Source organism: Alternaria incomplexa, assembly GCF_024043165.1.
Source record: "Alternaria incomplexa strain BMP 0042 chromosome Unknown scaffold_12, whole genome shotgun sequence".
NCBI lineage: Eukaryota > Fungi > Ascomycota > Dothideomycetes > Pleosporales > Pleosporaceae > Alternaria > Alternaria incomplexa.
In genome coordinates this window covers 352,361-374,001 of record NW_026249861.1, presented here as the reverse complement: position 1 = coordinate 374,001, position 21,641 = coordinate 352,361, and the positions used below count along the sequence as shown (strand labels likewise).

At 54.1% G+C, this 21,641-nt stretch overlaps 3 protein-coding genes across 3 annotated transcripts; all 3 read right to left on the bottom strand.

Moving 5' to 3' along the window:
- Positions 1-2,627: 2,627 nt before the first annotated feature.
- J4E90_008009 (uncharacterized protein) lies at positions 2,628-3,977 on the bottom strand (the record flags this gene model as incomplete). The annotated part of the gene is made up of 3 exons (XM_051437539.1): positions 2,628-3,161; positions 3,423-3,598; positions 3,818-3,977. 3 exons carry the CDS (start codon positions 3,975-3,977, stop codon positions 2,628-2,630), a joined length of 870 nt encoding a protein of 289 aa, XP_051288350.1.
- An 11,946-nt stretch (positions 3,978-15,923) lies between these two features.
- J4E90_008008 (uncharacterized protein) lies at positions 15,924-20,285 on the bottom strand (the record flags this gene model as incomplete). Its single annotated transcript, XM_051437538.1, has 4 exons — positions 15,924-18,056; positions 18,104-18,157; positions 18,209-18,626; positions 18,733-20,285. The coding sequence occupies 4 exons, from the start codon at positions 20,283-20,285 to the stop codon at positions 15,924-15,926; spliced, it is 4,158 nt and encodes a 1,385-aa protein (XP_051288349.1).
- A 69-nt stretch (positions 20,286-20,354) lies between these two features.
- On the bottom strand, positions 20,355-21,081 carry J4E90_008007 (uncharacterized protein; the record flags this gene model as incomplete). Its single annotated transcript, XM_051437537.1, has 2 exons — positions 20,355-20,512; positions 20,559-21,081. 2 exons carry the CDS (start codon positions 21,079-21,081, stop codon positions 20,355-20,357), a joined length of 681 nt encoding a protein of 226 aa, XP_051288348.1.
- Positions 21,082-21,641: the final 560 nt, after the last annotated feature.

The following is a 21,641-nucleotide window of genomic DNA, read 5'->3' as shown; positions in this document are numbered from 1 at the left end:
GTACGCAAATGGGAAGAGCAGGGCAGACGATGACGCTCAACACTAGGGCGTTGGGTGTCTTGCGAAGAGTACACAAGAGCTTGTCGCATGAATAACCTGAAGAGGGCAGACCGCCCGCGGTTAGCATGCTGCTGTCTTGAGAAAAACGGGGTACTTACCGTCGAATCCGAGGAGAGCACATGCGCGTATGCGACACCAACCGGTTAGCATGTTGCTGACTTGGATGATCAGAGGTACTTACCGCCACGCCGCTGGGTACAAGTGAGGAAGCTGGAAGAGCACATTGCGCGCATACGACACCATGCGGTTAGTACGATGTTGTCTTGGAGAAGAGGAGGTACTTACCTTCAAAGTCGTCGTCAAGACCGGAAGTCCGCCGCGGAGTCGAACAAGGTCAGAATACACGCATCGCATTAGCAAAGTCCATGTCTTCGGGCATTTGGTCGATTCGAACGACACTCACCGGATGCGTGGCGCCGCCGCCGACACCAGAAGCTACCAAATTCAATCAGGTGTCCTCAACTTCATGTGAAGTATGGGCAATGTACGGACGACCCACAGCATCAGTTCAATGAATTGGAAAAGATGCTTAACCCACGTCCGGTCATCGAGCTGTTGGTTTACACAGGACAAAAGCCCTGAATAGCAGCTCGAAATGCGACTTACTTGCTCTTGGAAGCCGCTCAGTGAGAGGCCACTATGAGGAAGTGGTCTCACTACCTCAGAGGCTGATGCGACTTCCTGAAACCAACATTGGGACTGCGATCAATCAAGGAAAAAGATGCGGACGTAAGAACACGCCGGTAGAGTCTGGATACTTCGGGTCAGCTGGTCGATGAGAACAACACTCACAAGATTGCTTGGCCGTTGCGGATAAAGACGTTCGAGAAGGCTACCAGATTTGGTTGGCGATCGGGCGGAGATGCCGCGAGTGGAAGATGCGAAACGGTTAGGCGATGTGACCAGGAGGACGTGCGAGGTGAGAAGGTGGTGCGAGGCGAGAAGGCGGTACCAGGCGAGGAGGTGTATATCTTGATGATCAGCAATGTGCCTTACCACCGAGCATTTGGTCAAGGTACTTAATGCGATGAAGCAACCAAGACCGAAGCCTGCCCGAAGGCGGACTGAAATGCCTGGCGCTGAAGTCAGTGAAGGAGCTGGATCTTCGGACACTTGTTCAATCTGAACGACACTCACAAGATAGCATCCGCCGTTGCGAACGATTGGGCTCGAGAAAGCTGACCATCGTCAACGCCAGTCGGGAAGGCGTGCATGCAGAACATCAGTATAAGCCACAGCCATCGAGCATTTGGTCGGAAATGCTTACAGCAATGCGACTGTCGCTCGAAAGTGGGCGCGATATCGAAGGTCATGCGCTTGAAGTCAGCCACCGTCCCAAACCTTCGGGCATCTAGTCAATTTGACCGACACTCACAGATTGCTATCGCCGCTGCCGGAGACAACGCCAGAGATAGCCACCATCGGATCAAGGGCTGGGAAAAGAGACAAGACTCAGATCTCGGCGGCGCGGACTGGAGAAGCTACTATGAGGAACTAGTCTCGGAGGATCATCGCACCACCTTGAGAAGCGCAGGGCTAGTGTCAGCATAAGCTCAGAGGAGATGTGAAAGAGTTAGCTATGGTCTTGTACGAAGGGGAGCGAAGAAGGAAGTACTCACCGGAAGCAAAGATACGCTGCCATGTCGACATCAAAGGCGGAAGCATCACATCTCACAAGCAAATGAGATCGAATGTTATCAAACAAGTATAAATCTGCGAAGAGTTAGCAACTGGAACCGGAAAGAGAAGCAGGGATGGGAGACTTACTATATCTACCGCATTACCAAGGAGGGTTTCCTTCGACATTTCTCATCATCCACTCCACCAACTCATCCTCGCCTGGGCGAATCCTGACATATGTAATCTCGCCAAAGCCCTAGGAGAAGGAGCGGAGCCTGTCCTCGGCGACGTAGCCGGAGAGACCGCCGAAGAAGACGGTGGTGTTGTTGGGGTCAGTGAACTGGCTCCATCCGCTGGGGTTCAGCGAAAGAGTGAATCAAGCAAAAGGACCGCAGCCGTGGCGAAGATTGATCTAGCATAGACCCTGGACTGTATGTGTTCTCAAAGTCGTCGCTGCGGTAGCTCTTTGGCGATGGTGATATTGTACAGGAAACCTTGTGCACCGACACAATATGCTCTTGTCCAGGACAGAGCTGTTGGCGGTCATCCCATGGGGCGTCATTGGGGAATGGGCAGACGCTGAGACTCGGGGAGGAGGCGCTTCAAGCGTGAGCCACTGAACGGGATAGGCGGACCAGTGGGACTGGAGTGAGTTGTGACGCCATCCGGCGGTGATGTTCTCGTAGCCTGCGGACTTGATGTCCCGTTGTGTCATGCGACGTTCGCGCTTCTGGATGTTTGTGAAGCTGGTGAGGTCGGGCGTAGCCTCGCGCGGCTTGTTGAAGGGCGGGGACTCCTCTTTTGCCGCACGCATCCTATCACGTCCGCCGCCGAAGCCTCCATCGCGTCCTCCCCGAAAGAGGCGATTGGGTAGTGGTAACAGTCATGTCCATATCATCTCAAGCCATTACACACCAGTTACCAGTATCATCCATATCCATCTCAAATTAGACCAACTCCTTCTGCATCTCAAGGACCTGAGCCTTGGTACCAGACAGCGCCATAACAGCGAACAGATCCTCCTCGAAGCCCGCCAGAGAGCCCACACCGCTGACTTCTCTTTGCGCTTGTTGACGAGTAGCACGAAATGGCGAGGTGGATAGCACAGAAGCTAGCGAATCCGTCTGGTAGTGTCCAGTAGATTGGCTTCGGTACCTGGCCTCCCTGTCGCCGCGCATCCTGAGGACGGGCCGCTCCGAGACGGGCTTCTGGCGAGGTTTCGAAAGTTTACGTCCCGTAACGACAGCGATCATGTTCTGGTTGGACAGCTTGCGCTTGGCGGCATCCTCGTCACCGCCGTCGCCCTGATCCGGAGTTGTGTTCCTCTCCGAAAGAGGCGTGCGCTTGTTGACGAGTAGCAGATCCGGAGTGGTGTTCATTCCCGAAACAGGTGGGCGGCTCGTCTCCTCAGCTGATTCAAGATGGTAAACTCCGTCCGCAGGAGCTGGAGGCAGCGGCGATGGAGTGGAGAAGTCGTGGCACTCTAGGCACAGGCTACGAGCATACAGCAGTAGCGAGTTAGCAGTCTAAGGCGTATCAGATGGAGACCGCCATCCGGGCATGAAGTGTTCCAGGGCGTCACAGGATACTGCGATGTATGGGCTTCGTCTGTCGACGATATGCTCGTACTACTGGTTGGGTGAAGAGATGTCGGCTGCTTCTGAACTGTCGCCCCAAGACAAGCGCCAACCCTAGGATGGGGAAGGCGGCTTACAGCTTGGGGTATGAAATATTCAACATACCCGAAGGCGGTGGACGCTGAGATGGTGGCCGATCTCGCCGAACATCAGAGCAGGTCTTGACGTGGTTGCCGTTGGCACGAGCCGTCGGAGGAGATGAAGTATGCGTTGCGATGCCATCGCGTTGGTGTCGTGAAGCACAAAGTACTTCTTGCCGATGAGGGTCGCCAGAGGAAGTGCTAAAACCAAGTGCTAGCAACTATGCGTTGGCTCATCTCCGCCATCTTGGTATGCAGGTTTACTCTCGTGATGCCCGGAAATGTCTGTGGGGTACCGTATCGATCCTCAAGACTCTGCTTTTGGACGTGAAGGACAGGAGTACGTGAACGTGCGGGATGCATTTCGAACTTGTCGTTGTTGAGCATGGGGCGTGAAAGCGGTTGATGTTGTGGCGCAACGTTGTAGGCATTTGGGCGAGAGGTCTGCCGGAGAAGTTTGCGGAAGACCAAGCGCAACGAAGTCCACGTACTCGATGAACAGGTCGATGTTGTAGTTGTTGAAGAGATGCTCTGCATTTGTCGCCAACTTCAAGATCCAAACGTTTGTCTTGTGCGACATGAGAAGAGGTGTGAGTTCTTCTCTGCTCACCACGGGGAGTATCTGGGGCGCTGGGCATCTTGACTGCCGACGCTACGTCGTTCTGGCTGCCACGCTTGGCAACGGTGACATTTGCCCTGGGCAGAACGTACTGCTCTTCGACTTCTCGCGACTCCGGGTTCTGATTCGGGAGATGGGATGTCTCGATCGTACGTAGGAGGTAGAAGCGGACTTGCTGCATTAGATCCTCGCCGTGGTCGCCGAATACTCCTGTCGCCGTCCAAAGACGGGCGCCAACCCCACGCTGAGGAAGACGACTTACCATGAACGCCAATCCTATCGGTAGAGAAGGCGGCTTACCATGGGCACCGACCCATCACTAGGGAAGGCGACTTGTCGCTGTCGAATTCTCCTCCTCGAAGCCGGCCTGAGGGCCAGCATCGTCCTCCTCAAAGTCCTCTCCTTGGACGTACTCATGTACCATGGTAATGACCTTCTGGAACACATTCGTCAACAACGATGAGAACAACATTGCCCTCACTCTGGATCGTTTCTTGGTTCATATCGGCCATGTAAGGAGGTGATGTGTGAGCGTAGTATATGCATGGAGGAGCCAAGGAGCCAAGGAGGTTGAAGCGAAACCAAGGCGTGGACGCGACGTCAGGAACGCCCTTCTGCGGGACCTCGACGGTGATAGACGCCTCCGGCAGCGTAGCAGAGGTAGTAATGGCGTAGCAACTGGACGATGCAGAACTTGAAGTTGACTCAAGCGTGACGGTCATGAAGATAGTCTCAGTCACGATGACGACTGGTCGGCGAACTCGTGTACCTTGGAGCCGGTCTCCAAATCCAACAAAGAGCAGAAGATGAAAGATCAGCTTGTTGGGTCTCGACGAGCTCTCGAATCTGCTCCTCCTCGATGTATGTGGGGATGTTGACGATGCTCAGCTTGTTGGGACTGTCCTTGACAACACAGGTCATGCCAACAAGCGATGTGAGGGTGCGCTTGTTGACGAGTAGCAGAAAATCTTGCGTCTTACACGTGTTGGGCCTTCCCGAGCCGACAGGTTGTAGATGGAGCAGATGTTATCGAGACCACCACAAGCGACGTCTGACAGCATTTCCTGTGGACGAATTAGTAAGGGTTTCAAGTAGGATGCAAGAAGCTACTCACCGGTCTTGTACTTCACTTGCCAATGGGTCGCCGCTTGTACCAGCGAGTATGTCCTGGCAGAAGCGAAAGGCGTGAACTTCGAGTACCTTCCATCTTCTAATCAAGAACGCTGCAACGCTTGCAAAAGTAGGAAAGATAGCGACGTCGCATTGCGATTGCAAATGACCTTGGAAGTATCATAAGGCTGGCGTTCGAGACGGTTTCTCAGCGGGCGTCGATCTTGCTCGCTTGCGGCGGTGGTATCGGGGCGACACCAGCAAGTGGTGTTGAGGTCTTGCTGGCGACTGGAGCTCACTTGGCTACCCTCTCGTCGTGGGTGAGGGCATTGCCCGGGAGGCGGGTGCGACGCGGCGCGGACCCAGAGTCAGATTTTGCCTCCCATGCCTTGGGTGGATGGCAGGGCTTGTCGGGGTGCTGGTATCTGGCAAGCGTTAGTCAATGAAGGGGAACTGATTGAAGGGGAAAGATGATGCTCACTTCGTCTGGCGCCAGCTCGCCTCTTCATTGTAGCTTGTTTTTGCTCAGTGTCCCAGTGACACATCTTGCTTTGCTTCCAAGTGTTCTGCTTGAATTTCCAGGGGCGGAAGGCGTTCTCGGCGAGGAATTGGATTGACCACTCGCGGCGCGGTCGCCTAAACAAACGAAGACACCAGCAGGCAATGACCTTTCCTGCTGGGACTGCCCTGTTCAGCCATCTCCCTGAGACAAGGTGAGATGTTTCCAGGAAGCGCGGCGGGGACGCACAGAGACAGATTCACTTCCCACACTGAGACACGTTAGCAACAACCAAAGGGGGAGTAAGCACTTACATCGCTTTGTATACTGCGACACGTTAGCAAAAGGCAAATGTTGAGGACGACGTACATGCGATAGGCGGTCGAAGCCTTGGGGTCGAATACGATTGCTGCCCACGATGGGCGTATGGATCGTCTGTCTCAACCACATGGCATCTCGAGACGCTGATGTATAAGTGAGAGACAGCCTGAATACATGTCAGTAAGTGGACGTCGCCGCCAGGGGTAGGTGGAGACTTAGCGTCGATGAGACGCTGATGAAAAGTATACTGCTCGATGATGTGCTGGCCAGCGCGTAGGTCGGCATAGATGGCGAGCTCGGAGGAGGGGAGGAAGGAAAGAGAAGAGAGAATATGTCGACGATGCTTAGGAAAGCGAAACGATTGGAAGAAGGTTCAATGCGGTCAAGCACGAGTACTGGAGCTCAGTTAGCCGCCCTTCTCCGAAGAGAAGGACGTTACCAGGAGGCGGCGACGGGGAGCCAGAGTCAGATTTTTGCCATCCCACCCTGTAACACTAGTTAGCCGACGACAGAGGAGGGGGGATACGTACGTGCAGAGGGTTCCTTGTTATGTTGTACAGCGGTGGCATCCGGTATGGTACTTATTCCCTTGGGCGTGCGCAAGCCTCGTCGAGCGTCGTGGAAAAGCTGAAAGCTGGTTGTGGAAGGCGTCTTGGTTCGTGGTGTTGAGCTCGATCAGAGGCGACAGCAATACCCTAGATGTAGTCAGCCAGAGTGCTCACCTCAGTTGGATACCCGGGGTACTTGGTAGGGGTATGGTTAGGGTTTGAGGCGCCATGCACTGGTCTTGTTAGTCCATGAGCTCAATGAGGGAAGGGAATAAACTTCAAAGTGGACCAAGACTTGCCGCAATGGTCATGAGGGGTCCGCATGTATGAGATCGACAACCAGCGAGTTGCTATTGCAATACGGAATGCGGCAAGCCGGGGCAGTCGATCGTGTACTCGTCAATGGCCGCCGTTGTCTGAGGCAGGGTCAGTAAGGAAGGGGATGACAAACCTGGATGGAGGAGGGTGGAGGAGATAAGGGGATGGAGGTGGAAGGGCAAGCACCACTACGCAAAGGTTAGTCAAGGAACTAATGATGTAAGGTAGAAGAGGTAACACACCAATGAGTGGACATAGTCGTTTTGTCGGTAAACATTGCGGGGTAATGAAGCTGGGTGGTTTGACGAAGACACTGCTGGCGACGACAGCGCGTGCCGCAATCGAGCTGCTACGACTAAAAGTTGAAGATTAGCAGTATGAGCGACGCCGCGCTAATGGCGACGTCGTAATGTTAGAGGAGGGGAGGGGATACCTGAAGATGTGGTCAGAGCTGGCGACGGCAAGATGTGCCATGAAGTGACCCAGCGACTACAGGTTGCGCATTAGCATAGCGAGGGCGACGCCGTATCAATGACGACGTCGCAATGTTAGAGGAGGGGAGGGGATACTTGTAGAGGTGGTTGAAGCTGGCTCTTGGAGCGGGGTACTAGACCAGACGCGCGACAGCAGCGCCGGCGAGGTGGTCGTCAGCATGGTTCAGGGCAAGGAGGAGAAGATACTGATGGAAGGGTTATACTTATCCCCATGCAAGGCATGGGCGACCGACTCCAGGCGAGGCAAGAGGTGGCGGGGAGAGCCAAAGTCAGCGCTACTGCTATCAAAATCAGCGGGCTGTCAGAAAAGCAGTGGGAGGATACCTTGAGGCAACTGCCAAGTAGAGTAGAGGTGTTGAAAGAGGAAAGGAAGCTTCGAGGAGCAGAAAAAGGGCGATTGCGAGGCAATTTTGGGTGGTGGTTGTGGGAGTAGAACAGAGAGAGGGAGTGAGACAAAAAGCTTTGGTTTATGCTAAGGCAGCTACCTGAGAGAGCGGCGGTGACGGCGAGTTGTTCAATAGTGTCAATATCACCGCGGACAATGAGACAGGGGTGGGCAGACGGCGGCAGCTTGATGCATCTGCCACTGAGACACTGCAACACCAAGAGAAGAGCTGGGAGGACGACGATGATGATTTTAGATAGCTATATAGTATTGCATCCTCCTCGCAAGGCCTTGAAGTCCTATCCTACTGTGTTGTGTTGGTGATCCCGACCTTACTTTGCCTTTGACGCTAGTGATAATCTCCGCGGACCCCTTCAGCACCATCACCACTGCCAAGCCTGCACCGACTTGAGATGGACCAGAGACTTACAGAAGCTTGAGCACAAGCTGCTCAAAGGCGGACGAAGCCCCTGAAGCTGCTGCATGCATCGGCAAGAGGCTCAGCAACTCTGCCAGAACAGGGGCGGCGTCGAGGCAGCTATGAGCTCAGGGATCGCAGTCGGCGGCGACGACCTTACCTCAGTCGAGGACGACGAGCATGCGAAGAGACCTCCGTTGAGGGCAGGAGCAGCCTAGTCTCTGCTTACTTGTGAGTATATGAACAAGTGTTGTGACTTACATCGCCCAGGGCGAGCACCAAAACGCGTCTTCCGACACGCACCAGCGCGGAGACATCCCCCATCACCACACCTCAACCAGCCCGGCAAGCTGGACGAAAGACTCCCCTCCACCACTGCCTCTCTGGCATCGAATCGGCGACGAGAACAGTGACGGCGGCGATACCGAACGGCGCACGAACAAGTCCGGTCGAATACAACCCAGGGGCAGCACAAGGGCGCAGAGATACTGTATGAGATAGAGCTTCTAGTCGGCACAAAGTCGCCTCTGGAATACCAAAGGCTTGTCCTTTCCTCGCGTCTCGACTCCGCAAGACTTCTTTGACGGCGGCACGAACATGTCCAACAGCCCTCTGCACATCGGAGCTAGACGAGCTAGATGACAACCATCACCTCCTCGAGCATCGGCGCGCCAACATGAACGGCCTCTCCTCTCTCCTCGTCGAATAGCGCGACCCATCGGCGAAGGCACAACAGGGGCTCTTCTGGCAAAGAACGACCCGCTCGGCCAAGGGCGGGCACGGCGCCGGTAGAACGACCCCAACCAACAACAGCGTCTCAAGCTTCCAGCTTGCTGAGTGCTCGAAACATCCACGTGGAGATACCGATACTTACAAAGCCTGCATGAGGGCGGTGGGCGTGAATGAAGTCTTTGTCGACTTACCTCGCGCAGTACGACTCCGCCGAACCTGCGCCATCACCCTGAGCATACCCCGCATACCTTTTTCACATCGAACCACCACAACGCTCCCCGTGACGGCAGACGCCTCCTTCACAGCAAGCGCCGGTGAAGAAGCCTCAGCGACATCGCGGCAAAGCCTGGGGCAAGCGACGAAGACCAAGACACCCGTGGCGCAGCCAGGCTACGGAGGCGATGCGGCCATGCGAAGACTTCATACGATGCACGCGAAGGTAAGCAAGCCCCAGAGGGCACCCCTTGGCTAGGCGAGGCATCGACCGACCGAGCTACGGTCCGATCATGCATGCGGAGGCGTCCTTCTTCCTGTGACAAGCCTTCCGAGCATCATCAGCCGGATGGCCAGCAGTCTCCAAGACCTGCAGGAACTTAGGCTAATCTCCTGATCATAGTGCCCAGAGCTGCGCCGTATGTACAGCTTTATCCGCCGGTACCAAGCCTCCCAGCCTCCGCCCGCCTTACGCACCTGCGCGCCAAGAACCCCGCGGAGGAATATAAAGGACACGGAGGAGGTCGAGCGATACCAGCAGCGGTACAAACCATCGGGCTCGCAATGGCCTCACGCTGGACGCTGAGCTGATTGTTACCCCCGCGGGCACTTCCAAAGGCTCAATGGAATTCCGCGGCAGGGTGTCCGCCAGCTTTATCACCAGCTCCATGGTCCAGGCGAAGCAGCGAAGATTGGCGCCTCTGCATCTTCAGTTTCCTCCCGCCGCAGATCGCGTCCTTGCAGACGGACTACCCACGGCCACTGCCATCGAATCGAGCGAAGCCATACAAGCAACATCGATGCTGGACATGGCCGATAGACCCACATGCAGCAGAGGGGACGCGACCGCTTCGGCTTTCGGGCAAAGGCCAGGCGCAGCATCAAGCTCTCCGCAAGCTTCTTCAGCGACATGGACATGACGCGACAGCTAGTGGTCATATCCAGCCTCTTTCTGACCTCGCCCCAGTTCGACCCGCACAAGTAGCAAGATGTTGGTGACAAGGAACAACCACAATGGAGGACCATGGATTGCAGGAGACGCGAAAAGCCGGCGAAGACGTGGTAAGAGTTTACTGTAGCATGATGACAAGGACTGACTACTAAGCAGGAAGATGCCAGCATCCAACCGCTGCGACAGAATGACACGGAAGCCACAGTACGCCTTCAAACAGATGACACCGTCGAACGATTCCTCCTCTTCCCGACGCGCGAGCATCTCGCCGGACACAGCCGGCGCCTGCGGCATGACGATACGGAAAAGACGGACAACCACATAGGAAGAAGATTTGTAAAGACAAAGACCGACGCAAGCAAAGGCAGAGAGACAAGGAGATGGGGTTGAACATACCTTCAGCATGTGGCAGCCGGGGCGTTGAACCGCGTGCCGTGTATCGCTGCCTGAGGAAGCGCATCGCACGGCATCAGCATATCGGAAGCAAGCGCCCACGAAACTCGCGCCGGCCAAATGACGAGGTCTCACATAATCCCCTCGATCTGCGACATTGCTGTTGTCCACGATGGATGGCGGCGGGCGTGATGCAGGATGGAAGAAGTTTGATGAGGCGAGCCCTGGAGGTGTGCTTCTGGCAAACTTCAGCTAAACCATTTTCGTCTTAAGGCCCCGCTCAGTCCCTCGTCGACGCGTCGACGCGCGCCCATACTTTCCTCACGATGTTCGGACATCAACCATTTGTGCTATCTACAATCATGTGCACAACGACAATAAAATTCGACGGAAGAGATGGCCCGATGATGCAGCTTGCGATGCCATCGAGCTGTAGATGGAACGACCGCTGAGCGGAGAAGACACGGACGCGCATTGGCAACGCCAAATCAACCTCCAAACGCGTGGAAGACAGCCACTTCTGAAGACCACCACCGAAAAGCTAGCAAGACCTTCTGCGCCCTAGCAACTAGTTTTTCAGTGACAGCCAATCATCGGATGCTCAAGACGAAGTGGAGATGTGTTGCTCAGTCGACAGTGATGGTCTTCAGGAATCGGAAAAGGTTTTCTAATCATAGCAAGGAGGGCAGAGGAATGGTACTTACCGTCGTTCAAACCGCGCTGCTTCTCTGACCACGCACGAGATCGACCGCTCTTCGATCATACGTTCCCGGCGATGCATGCCAAAGCGACTAAGACGATGTCGATACCTATAATGCTGCGCAAGCCCAACCGCACCGCTCGATCTGGCCTCATGCCTCGTTAGCGGAGTCTGACAAAGAAGAGGCTTCAAAATTCGGAGATAGCATCGCGTATTCAGTAAAGGCGGGTACTCCAAACCGAAATGTACAGAAGAGGGCACAAGAAATCGCTGCGAGTAAGGGCATTGCAGTCGATAAACGAGGTACACTGGCTGATCGCACCCGTGTTCATGTCCTCGTAAGGTCATGCCCTCATAAGGGTAAGGTGAAAGTATATCGGGAAACAGGTTCATCATAACACAACAGGAAGAGGAGGAAATGGCAGTACATACCTTTGACTGGAACTCGCGCCAAACCGGACCTGGAGGCGTGTGAGGATGCTCAACGACTGCAAACGCCGACTTTGCGAAGCGGCGCTTACCTGGAAGCCACACTATGGGGCCGATGTCCTGCTCTCGTACCTCTTTAGCCAAGCTCGATCCTCCAAACAAAAGCGATGAGAATGAGGTTCAAATTGCTCAGATCCGTTTTTGACATGTCAACTACCTAGATGCATCTGCCACGGGGGCCATGCATCTGGTTGTCGACGTTGCCACTCAAGCCGTCATTTACAGTAAGTGTTAAATGTGGGTATTCGGCAGAGTAAATCATCATTGCAACAACAAAACGCGAGAGGAAGAGAAGGACTTACTTCGGGAACTTGCGAGTCAGCGGATACACGTTCGCGATCCTGAATTACTGCTGGCGGCGGCAATTTCTGCTTTTGGTCGTCAGCATGTCGATGTGCTGCCTCCATACGGAGACGAGTGGAGTGCAGTACATTGGTCGATGTTTCGCATCGCGGTCAAGACCGAGCCAGCCTCCTGCATTGTCAGTCACAGCCAAGACATGTACGACAGGTAGCAAACAGAAGAGTGAGAAGCCTCAGAGTATGATACATGACAATGACCTCATGGGTTGTCGGAAGAGATGCTTAGTCGGTTGCTCATCATTGGCCAATTCTTGGATGAAATGTCGCACGCTTACCCCGGAGAAGACGGCCCTTGCAGTGGGGGCGTGTGGGAGGGAGGCCTTGGACAAACTTACTAGCATTGTCGCCAATAGCCTTGCCATCAAGGCCGGTGCTTCAGGAGCCTGTTGCTTGTCAGCACAGGAACAATATCGGAGTCTCAAAGATCATGGAAAGAGAAGGAAAGATCAGAACTTTCGTTGTTCTCATGGACATTCGAAACGAGCGAGACGTGCTTAGAAAGTATCATCACGAAGATGAACAAAGTGGGAAGAGGTAGAAAGACTTACTCAACTGTCGCGGAATTGGGTCGCAAATGTGTCGACCATCCAGTCATGCCAACGTCTACATGCGTGGTCAGCGGAGTCTACCAACACAGTACGAGTTACGGAGTGGAAGTGTGATCTTCAGAACAGTTGAATGTCGCCATCGGAACTGACGAGCGTGCGTCGTCCGGTCTGAACCTTACTCTTTGATCATCATGACGGGAGGTGGGCAAGTAACATGAACGACTGCGCACTTACCTTTGTTGGAGATGTTCTCGACTAGAGCTGCCTGCGTCTCAATGTCAGCAAAATGAAGCTCAAACCTCGGTCAAGAAAAGCCAATAAGAACCCTCAGCGATAGATTTCGACAGCGAATGTTCGGTGATTGGAATGAGTGTTGATGTATCATCATCGGGTACTTGGTATATGCGCAAGAGTTGGAGCGGATGAGGGATGCGTACCGAGGATGACATGACGATGCGACCTACCGACCTACTGCAAGGTCGGCAACTCCGACAAGTCGTTATCGTCTGCGAACTCGTCGCGAAAAACCTACTAGAGTGTTCACGGACATGCTCATCAAAGTTCTTGAAGAGGCTATCATCGTCTGAAAAGATGTATGAGAGCGACAAACCACACGCGGCACTCGCGGGGAGGAGCTAGCTCGCCATGGACCAGTCACGCATCGACCTGCAGATTTTGAAGATACTGCTCCTTCCTTGCCCAAGAGCAAATCGACCGAGTCGACTGGTAGTTGTAGTTTAAGAACAGATATCCGAGAGCGGGAGGTTTTGCAGGTCTTTTGTTGATCTCGGCGCGTGGGTGTACGAGTAAGGATATGGAAGATCGATCCTCCTACACTCTGCGCCTGCAGGGGGATATGAAGAGATGGGAAGAAAGAAGACGTTGTGGTGGACTTACCTAAGTCTGATGAGACCATGATGGCTGCGGCTGGTGCGCTCCACGAAAACTACGATTGCGTCAGCAAACTCATTCGCGCCCACTCAACATGGAGACCGGATGTCGGAATGTACGAGCATGACAACCTATAGGCACATTTGCCGACGAGGGCAGCGCGAATGGAACAGTCATGCGTCGCTACACAATGCTTGAACGGGTAGCTTCTCTTTGTTTGTGGGTGTGTACTCCCTCGCCAGGGTACTGATTCGTCATGCCTAATCTTCGTATCGTTTCAAAGGTTTTTCCCACGTTCAAGACTGACGTGTGTGAAATTGCTCTCGGCGCGCTGGATCCCCGAATCACCGGAGGGTCATGAGAGAGAAGGGTATGGAAGACCCGTCCTCACACACCCGGCGCCTGGGTTTGATATGGAATTGGGGAGTAGGAGAGGAGTCGAACGTTACCTGATGGAGCTAAGCTGAGGACTTTGGTGGTCTCGTGGTGGCGTCAAAGGAGTAAGACGGATTGCGAAGGTCGATGCCAATGCCGAATCTAGAAAAGGTGTCAGCTTACTCAGGGTCGGTAGCCTTTCGACAGCAGCACAACGACAAGAGTGCGAAAGCGACGAAATGTACGAGCTTGACAACCATCCAGGCCGTACCGGTAGATGGCTACCACGGCGAGGGGAACAGTCAAGGGTCGACGCGGTCATTTGCCCCCCTCCGCAATCATGGATCGCTACGACCTCCCTGCCATCAGAGATTGGCGACGGTATCTGATCGTCATTCCACTTTGTCTCTGGGCTCGAGACGCGCTGCTCCAGCAGTGCCCAACAAGGACCAACAAACTCTCTGACCGCGTCATGGCTTCGATATAGGCCCCGGGAAGAAGGATGCGGTATGAAGAACCACAACCCAGGATGCGGGGCCAGATGCTCACCCAACGTGTCGGTCAGTATGGTCTGAGGAAGGAAGAAGACAGACTTACCTAGGGTTGTGACATGGTCTTACTGTCCGGGTGGGCGGCACGTCAATGTATAATAGGCGATTCGGTTGTGGATGACCATCGAACGGCCCGGCCAGGGAGAGCAGACTCGGAAGGTAGAAAGTACCTGCGAGCACATCCGTCAGTTGATGTACTTGAGTTGTTGGAAGAGAAAGAGAAGTACCCATCGCAAGAGAATAGGCTTGGTAAAGACTTGCCCGAGTGCTCAAGTCACATGAGTCTTGTGCGCTTGAGGTCGGAAAGCGGAGTTGCGACTCGGCGACGACCGAGTCGCTCAGCGCCAATGAGGTGGACGTTACTCACGCCGCTCTGACTGGAGCATACCTAGGGGAGACCGACTAGATCACCATGGACTCGCTTGATGCGGCGGTCATGGCGGAGGTCGCTCATGTCCGAGCAAGACCTGCCAACATCGCCGGTGAGGTTGGCGGCATCATCGCTACGAATGCTTGTCAGTATCAGCGCGCGCATGGCGAAGACCATCGTAGTCAACAAGGGCATGCCAGAGTGTGTCATCGGGGGACATGACCGCCGCCGCTGTTGCGGCGGAGGCGAACAGCGGAGGTCAACAGCCAGCAGCTGAGCAGTGACATCTCACCTGACTCTCTTGCCGCTGTGTACTGGGGCTGAGAAGGGAGCTCACTTACTGGTCAAGGCCTTGTAGCCTTCTGGTGAGGCTGTTATGGCTGCCGCCGCCTGAGGCGGGGTAGAGTTTGCCGGCTACAAGGTCAACAACGGGGCGTCGATCTCGACAGCACCACTTCGTACGACGGTACAGTAAACTGGAGCTGGTTCTTTGTACCTTTGGCCAGCTTCTCACCAACTCTGGTGGTGTTTGAGAGCGGCGTGGTTGTGGGCAAGACCTGGAGCGATTTGGGACTCCCGCATCGCCGCCATCGTCAAGGCGCCGCAAAGGCTCAAGACGGGCATGAAACGAGAGAGAAAGTATGGGCAAGGTGCAAAGAGACCTTTGAGATGCGCACCAGCCTTGCAGAAGAAGGTTGTGGGTGGCCGTGATTTGGTGGTGTGGGTGGCAAAGGGGAGCTTTAAAAGGCCTGACAACATAACAAACCTTAGCGCCAAAAGCCTCCAGCAGCAGCACCGACCACCCTCCATCACTTGGTGAAGCACGTTCCAGGCGTTAATGGCTCTCCAGAGAGCGGCTGCACTTGTGCGAGCAGGCCAAGCTTGACATAATACAGGCTATATTGTACTCGCATTAGGTCTGCTACTAAGATCTACAGAATCCTCGCCGTGTTGAACCTTTCTCCTTTCCTATCGATTCTTTTATCAAGACTACTCGCGAAAAGATCCTCCGCACGCCGCTGTCCCCCTTCCGCGTACCTCGAGACACACAACACACACACGAACGACTCGAGCGGGACCCGATGTCGAGGACCGCAACAATGTTCGAGAGCACACGATCCCCTCACGCAAGCGCTTCGTCTACAAACCCTACTGCGCTTCAATTCGACAATGCAGCTAGTCTAGCTCCTGGCGGAAGCGATCGTTATAGCCATCGCCGAATGCGGTGCCGTTCCTGCCTACACCACCGCGTTAGCTGAGTTCGATACAAGTTCGTAGCGAGCGTCCTTACTCTGGCTCCTAGTAAGACGGGTCGATGATCGACGGGTAGGACCACCAGTGGATATCTGCGATGAAGGCTGGCCACGCGGGGAGTACGCACCACTAGAAGACGGAGTCTGACGGGTGACACGACCACGCACACGGGAGGAAGGGACAGGAGTCTTTGATCGGGACGAAGTTGAAGCACTTGCCTGCCCATACAACAGAGTCTTTTGTGCCTTCGGGCGCGAAGTCGAGGCTGACTTCCCAGAAGCATACGGAGATTTTCCAGAGAGATCAGTAGAGGAGTTCAACGGGCGCGACTGAGATCTGGTCCGCTGCTTCTTTGAAGCCGATTCCTTCTCCGCCAAGTCACTGCTACTCTTGCGCTTTTCGGTGTAACCCTGCTTTGTGGGATGCGTCACGCCTTGCTGTGATCCGGATTGGGGAGAGCGTCGAGGGTCATACTGGTTGTTGGTCTGCTGTGACGAAGGTCTAGTCTGATTTCTAGGATCTGAGGCATTTGTGCCGCTACCGCCGAGCATCTCCAAAGGTTTTCCGTACGTAGTATGTCGGGTGGAGCCTCCGCGCTCTTCCGTATGAGCACCAATACCAGACTGAGGGTATCTGAAGCCGTTACCAGGAGGTGGCATCATCCGGGACGCTGTGTTGGCTTGCGATCGTGGTCGTCCGGATGATCTAGATGAGTGAGAGCCAGCCACAGATATGTTGTCGACTGCCGGCGTTGCTTTTGCATTTGCGTGGGCTGAAGCATGATTGGAAGAATCACGAACGTAACCACGAAGCATAGCACCTGACGCAGGTTGGGTCTCATCCAGCGCTGCTAAATCGTCGAGAGATATGCTACTCAAATTCAACGAGCTTGAGACTTGGCGATTAGGATCTTGCTGTGACGGTCGGAACATATTGAATATATCCTGCGAGATAGATGCACTTCCAAGATCCTGAGTTTCTGTAGCCGTCCCAGGTTCGTGATCGATGCTGTCTGCGTTATTGGGGGCTTCATGAGTGTGATGTTGTGTTGCAAACAAGTCGTCATCGTCAAGCTGAGTCTGTGAGAACTCGGCGTCCAAGGCCCATGATGGCTTCTCAAAGTGAGGACTCTGACCATGAAGACCGTCGAGCACCGAGTGGTTTTGTCGTTGAAGTTTCTTCCGGGGCTTCGCTGCCTGTACAGCATCGCGTGGATCCTGTAAGACACTCTTGCCACCCTGTACTTGGGAGCCGTCTTGTTGATTGCGGCGAACCTTTTCGCGTTCAGCCTTGATCACATCCTGATATTGTCGTTCGAGTCTCTGCATATTCGACTCTGCCTTTTCGCGATCAGCTGCTAGCTTGGCTTTGAACTGGTCTGCCGCGAGCCGTAAATCCGCTTCTGCTTTTTCCAATGCAGCGTCCTTCTCGGTCAGACGACGGTTCCAGTCATCAATCACGGTGCGATGTTGCTCATTCAGCTTCTCGCGCTCTTGATCGGCATCTTTTTGGCATCGAGATTCGTCTGCTTCCTTTGCAGCGCGTAGTTCGGCTACGTCTTGTCGCAATTTGCCCTCATTGGTCCGGGCTTGCTGAACTTTGGACGACACATCCTTCTTTTCCTCCTGAAGTTTAGAGATCTGATTGTGTAAAAGTTGGAGCGTATTGCTTGCATCTTGTTGTACTTTGCCAAGTGTGGTATCAGCCTCTTCGCGCATAGTTTGCATCGTCGTACGTTGTTCGACTGCTTGGGCTTGTGATTTATCGAGCAGACCTTGCAGCTCAGAGATCTTCTCGACGTTCTCCTCGCAACGGCGACTCAACTCAGCATGGCCCCTACTCTTGGTGTGAAGCTCTTCGGTCGTCTGTCGTAGCTGCTCTTGGATGTTTGTCGTTTCCAACGCCTTCGATTCAAGTGTGCGGATCTTGTCCTCTAGCTCATCGATCTGGGTATCCGCGGCGTCCAGATTGAAGCTCACTTCCTCATGTGCGTTTTCTTTCTCGTCGCGTTCAGTTGTGAGTCGATCGATTTCGCTCTTCAAGCTGCGTTCTTTCTCCATGAATCTACTCTCGCAGTCTTTGACGATCTCCTCTCGTATGGCGACGTCGTCTTCAACCTATTAACAGAATTAGTGAGGCCATGAGACGGGATGGTGGTTCCTACCCTATGCTTCTGCTGCAGTTCCTGTAGCTGCGTCTTGAGATCATCGGAGTGGCTCTGTCATTTGTCAAAAAAAGACGCAGTAGGCAGGAGATTGACGCCGCTCACCTTGTACGTATCTCTTTCCTGCTCAATCGTCTCGACCTTGTTATTTGCAGCTTCCAGGTCACCCTCAACCTTCTTCAACTGTTGGCGAAGGTCAACAGCTTCTCGCTCGAGCTTCTCCGTGTCGACGTGTGGGACGGGGGGAGAAACTCTCAGTTCATTCAGATCCCGTTCCAGCTGATCGGATTGGGCCCGAAGATTGGCCTCGGACTGCTGGAGCTCCTTGATTTGCTCGTTGAGTTGATGGGAATGTTGCTGCTGCTCCTCGAGCTTCACCCTAAGAGAAACGTTTAGCTCCTGCGTTTTGCGGTTCTCGGTAGTAGCCTCATCGTATCTCAGCATCGCTTCCTGAAGGCTGTTCAGTCGCTCTCCGATAAAAGTCCGGAGTTCCGTGTCAGGAGTTGGTTCGCTCCTTATGGTCCTGGAAAGGGTATCAAGACCTGAGTCCAATCTGTGCAACTAGTCAGCACATCAAAGATGCACAATAAGAAAGGATCATGACTTGCCGTTCGTGCACAAGACGCAACGTGCTTTCCATCTTCTCGATGTCCTTAGCTGTCAAGGCTGGCGACATTTGCAGGGTTCGCAAAGCGTCCAGACATTCTTCGATTGGGTCATTTCGATCGTCATGGGCAGGCGCCTGTTCAATCGAAGTCTGGAGCGATTCCAACTTCTTGGCCAGAGTATCAGAAGCATCGAAAATCTTACCGGGAATACTCTGAACGCTTGACAGGAGTTGATTTTCCATGTGTTCGCGTTTTCTCCGCTCTTCTCCGATTTCGGCGTCCCGCTTGCCCAGATTTTCGATAAGATCTCTCCTCTTTGACTCCGATATGATGAACCGCACGTAGACATCGTCGAGCGCGGACTTCATCTTCTGTTGAGTTGCAGCAAGCTTGTCAATTGCAGTCTCGCATTCGCGGTACAACGTCTTCTTTTCATCCTCAAGCTCGGTGATCTTCTCTGTCAGTGTCATCTGGCTGTGCTTTTGGAAGCTCGCAGCAGACTTCTGCAGCTTCTCGTAGTCCTGCTGAAGGCCATGCACGAACTTCTGGTTGGTTTTGGCCTTGTCGGTGAGTTGACTGAAAGCTTCTTTCAGGCTTCGAATGCTCACATCACGCTCTGCGATAGTCTGGACATGATCGTTGATCGTGCCCTGAAGTCCTGCAATTTCCGCCTCGCGCTGCTTAGCGACGATCATGCTTTCATGCTTGGCCCGGAATTTGTCAGCCAACATCGCCACTCTCACGCTCTCCATTGCTTGATCAACACTGAGAGACATGGCCTGCTCCTGGGGGCTGTTTGGTACCGAAACACTGGGTCGTAGCTTTCTTCGAGGTTTAGCCACACGGTGAGATGCGTCCTGGTGGGAGATTCGATGTAGAACAGCTTCAGAATCCTTTGGCAGTGGGGCAGACTGTTGACTTCTTGCACATATTTCGGGCTGCTGCAGCTGATTGGACTGGATGGCCGCAGCAACCGACTCGTCATTGTCTGGGATATGGAGACCAAAGTCCTGAGCCGGCAGTGGAGTACGTTCTTCGGCGGATGCCAGCCCGCGATCCTGATAGTGAACATCTGCGAGCGGCTGTTGCTCGCGCTCCGCATCGTCCACTTTCGGAGGCAAAGTCGATGTCACAAACATAGAGGACGTGGGGAACTCGCGCTGAGCGGAAGACTCTGGAAATTCTTGGAAAGTCGTGTCCGGAATGGTCTGAGTGGTGTTGCAGGACTCCTCAACGTGGGCGACACACTCATGCTCTTTCACCAGCGGAGACTCCTCAACGTATGCATGCCCATTGAGGTCATTGATAGGGGCAGGTGCTTGCAATGCATGAGATTGCGATGTATGGACTGTTGCGTCGTCGGTAGCAAGGGGGTTGTTGGATGTCTCGGCGACTGGTTTGCCCGTCGTCATGGCCTGTTGAGCGTGCCGTGCCAGAACGTTTGATCGAGGAGGTCGTTGGCCTTCACGCTGCTGAGAGAGCTGTCCTTTTCTCCCTTTCTTGCTCTTCTTGACAACACGGGCCTTACTAGCTCCAGGAGCCGGCCTTGCGTCGGGCTGTGCGGAAGGAGGCATTTTAGACGGCGTGTCCGGTTGGGTAGGTCTACGTAATTCAGTGGAGTTCTGGGCGCTTGCTATGAGCTCTTACAAAGGATATGCAGACTCGTTCTGTGACTCTTTGGCGGCCGGCTGTTGGAAGAGAAGTACTTCCTGATCGGTAACAGGATTTGTCTTGTGGCGATCGTCGTTGCCCGGAAAGATTGGTGGTGAGACGTACGCAGGCTCTGTTGCTACACTGGCATCTACTCGCATGTTAGTCGGATCGGTTGAAATGGCGTGATTGCTTACCCTGAGATGCGTGCACAACCTGCTTGGGAACACCAGATATTGTCGACTCAGTATTAGGAACAGATTTGGCGGTAAAGGCCTTGTCCTTGGGGGATGCCTTCTTGGGGACTTGGCTCGGTTGCGAACGTGTGAAAGCGAACGTGGGTACATCTGCTGGTCCAGAGTTATTGTTCAATCCGGGTGTTTCTTTGGTGCGAGTGCTGAGAGCAAATGGAACCCAGGTTGATGTATGAATGTCCGCCTTTTTCGTTACTGCAGTGCGCTGCAATAATTCTGCAGTACCGGGACTAGTAGGCAGGTCGCTGAGGTCCGGCTCACGCTCGGGAGTGAAGTCATTACGAACGTAGTATCCGTCCTGATTCGGCTGAGTCTCAGGAACAATTGCATCGCTGTTAGGTTCTTGGGGGGCAGGCTGCTTGCGATCTCGCTCGTCATCGGTTGACTCTGGGCGTACTTCATGTCTGAGTCGTGAAGGTTTCTGCCTCCTTGGCACCTGCTTGCCTTGTCGAGGCAACTCGGCCATGATGAGTGATAGCACTGCCAGGCACGTTCGGACGCAAGGAAACCGTAGTGGAAACAATGCAGGCAGAAGATGAGAAGCGACGTGCTAGACGACTGCACCGGTAGACGAAGATGAAGTGTTATGGGACAAGAGTGAGGGGCGACGAGGTTTGCAGCGGCGCCCTGCCTTCGTTCTTTCCTTCATCGACGCGAGGGAGTCACGGCTGAACAGAATGACGCCACACGTTCGGTCATGACAACTGAGAAAGACATCGTGGAAGGCGCGATGGAAAGAGGAAGAACACCCACATCACATACCTGCATAGAACCAGTGAAGCACCTCCTCACGGCGGACATATTTCACACTGCAGTATGCTTTCCGGACGCATCTTCCAGATCATGCATCGGATCCATGTCTGCCCACAGCCATTCGATCGATGAGTGTCTGCCTGCAGTTTGCTGAGCTTGCTATGAAGCTCTGCAGCTGCCATTACAACCATCCAGCATGTTCCTGCTCTGTACCCCGCGCGGCCACAGGCATGTGACGGTAGACAAAGAACATTGGAAGGCGAACCTTTGAGC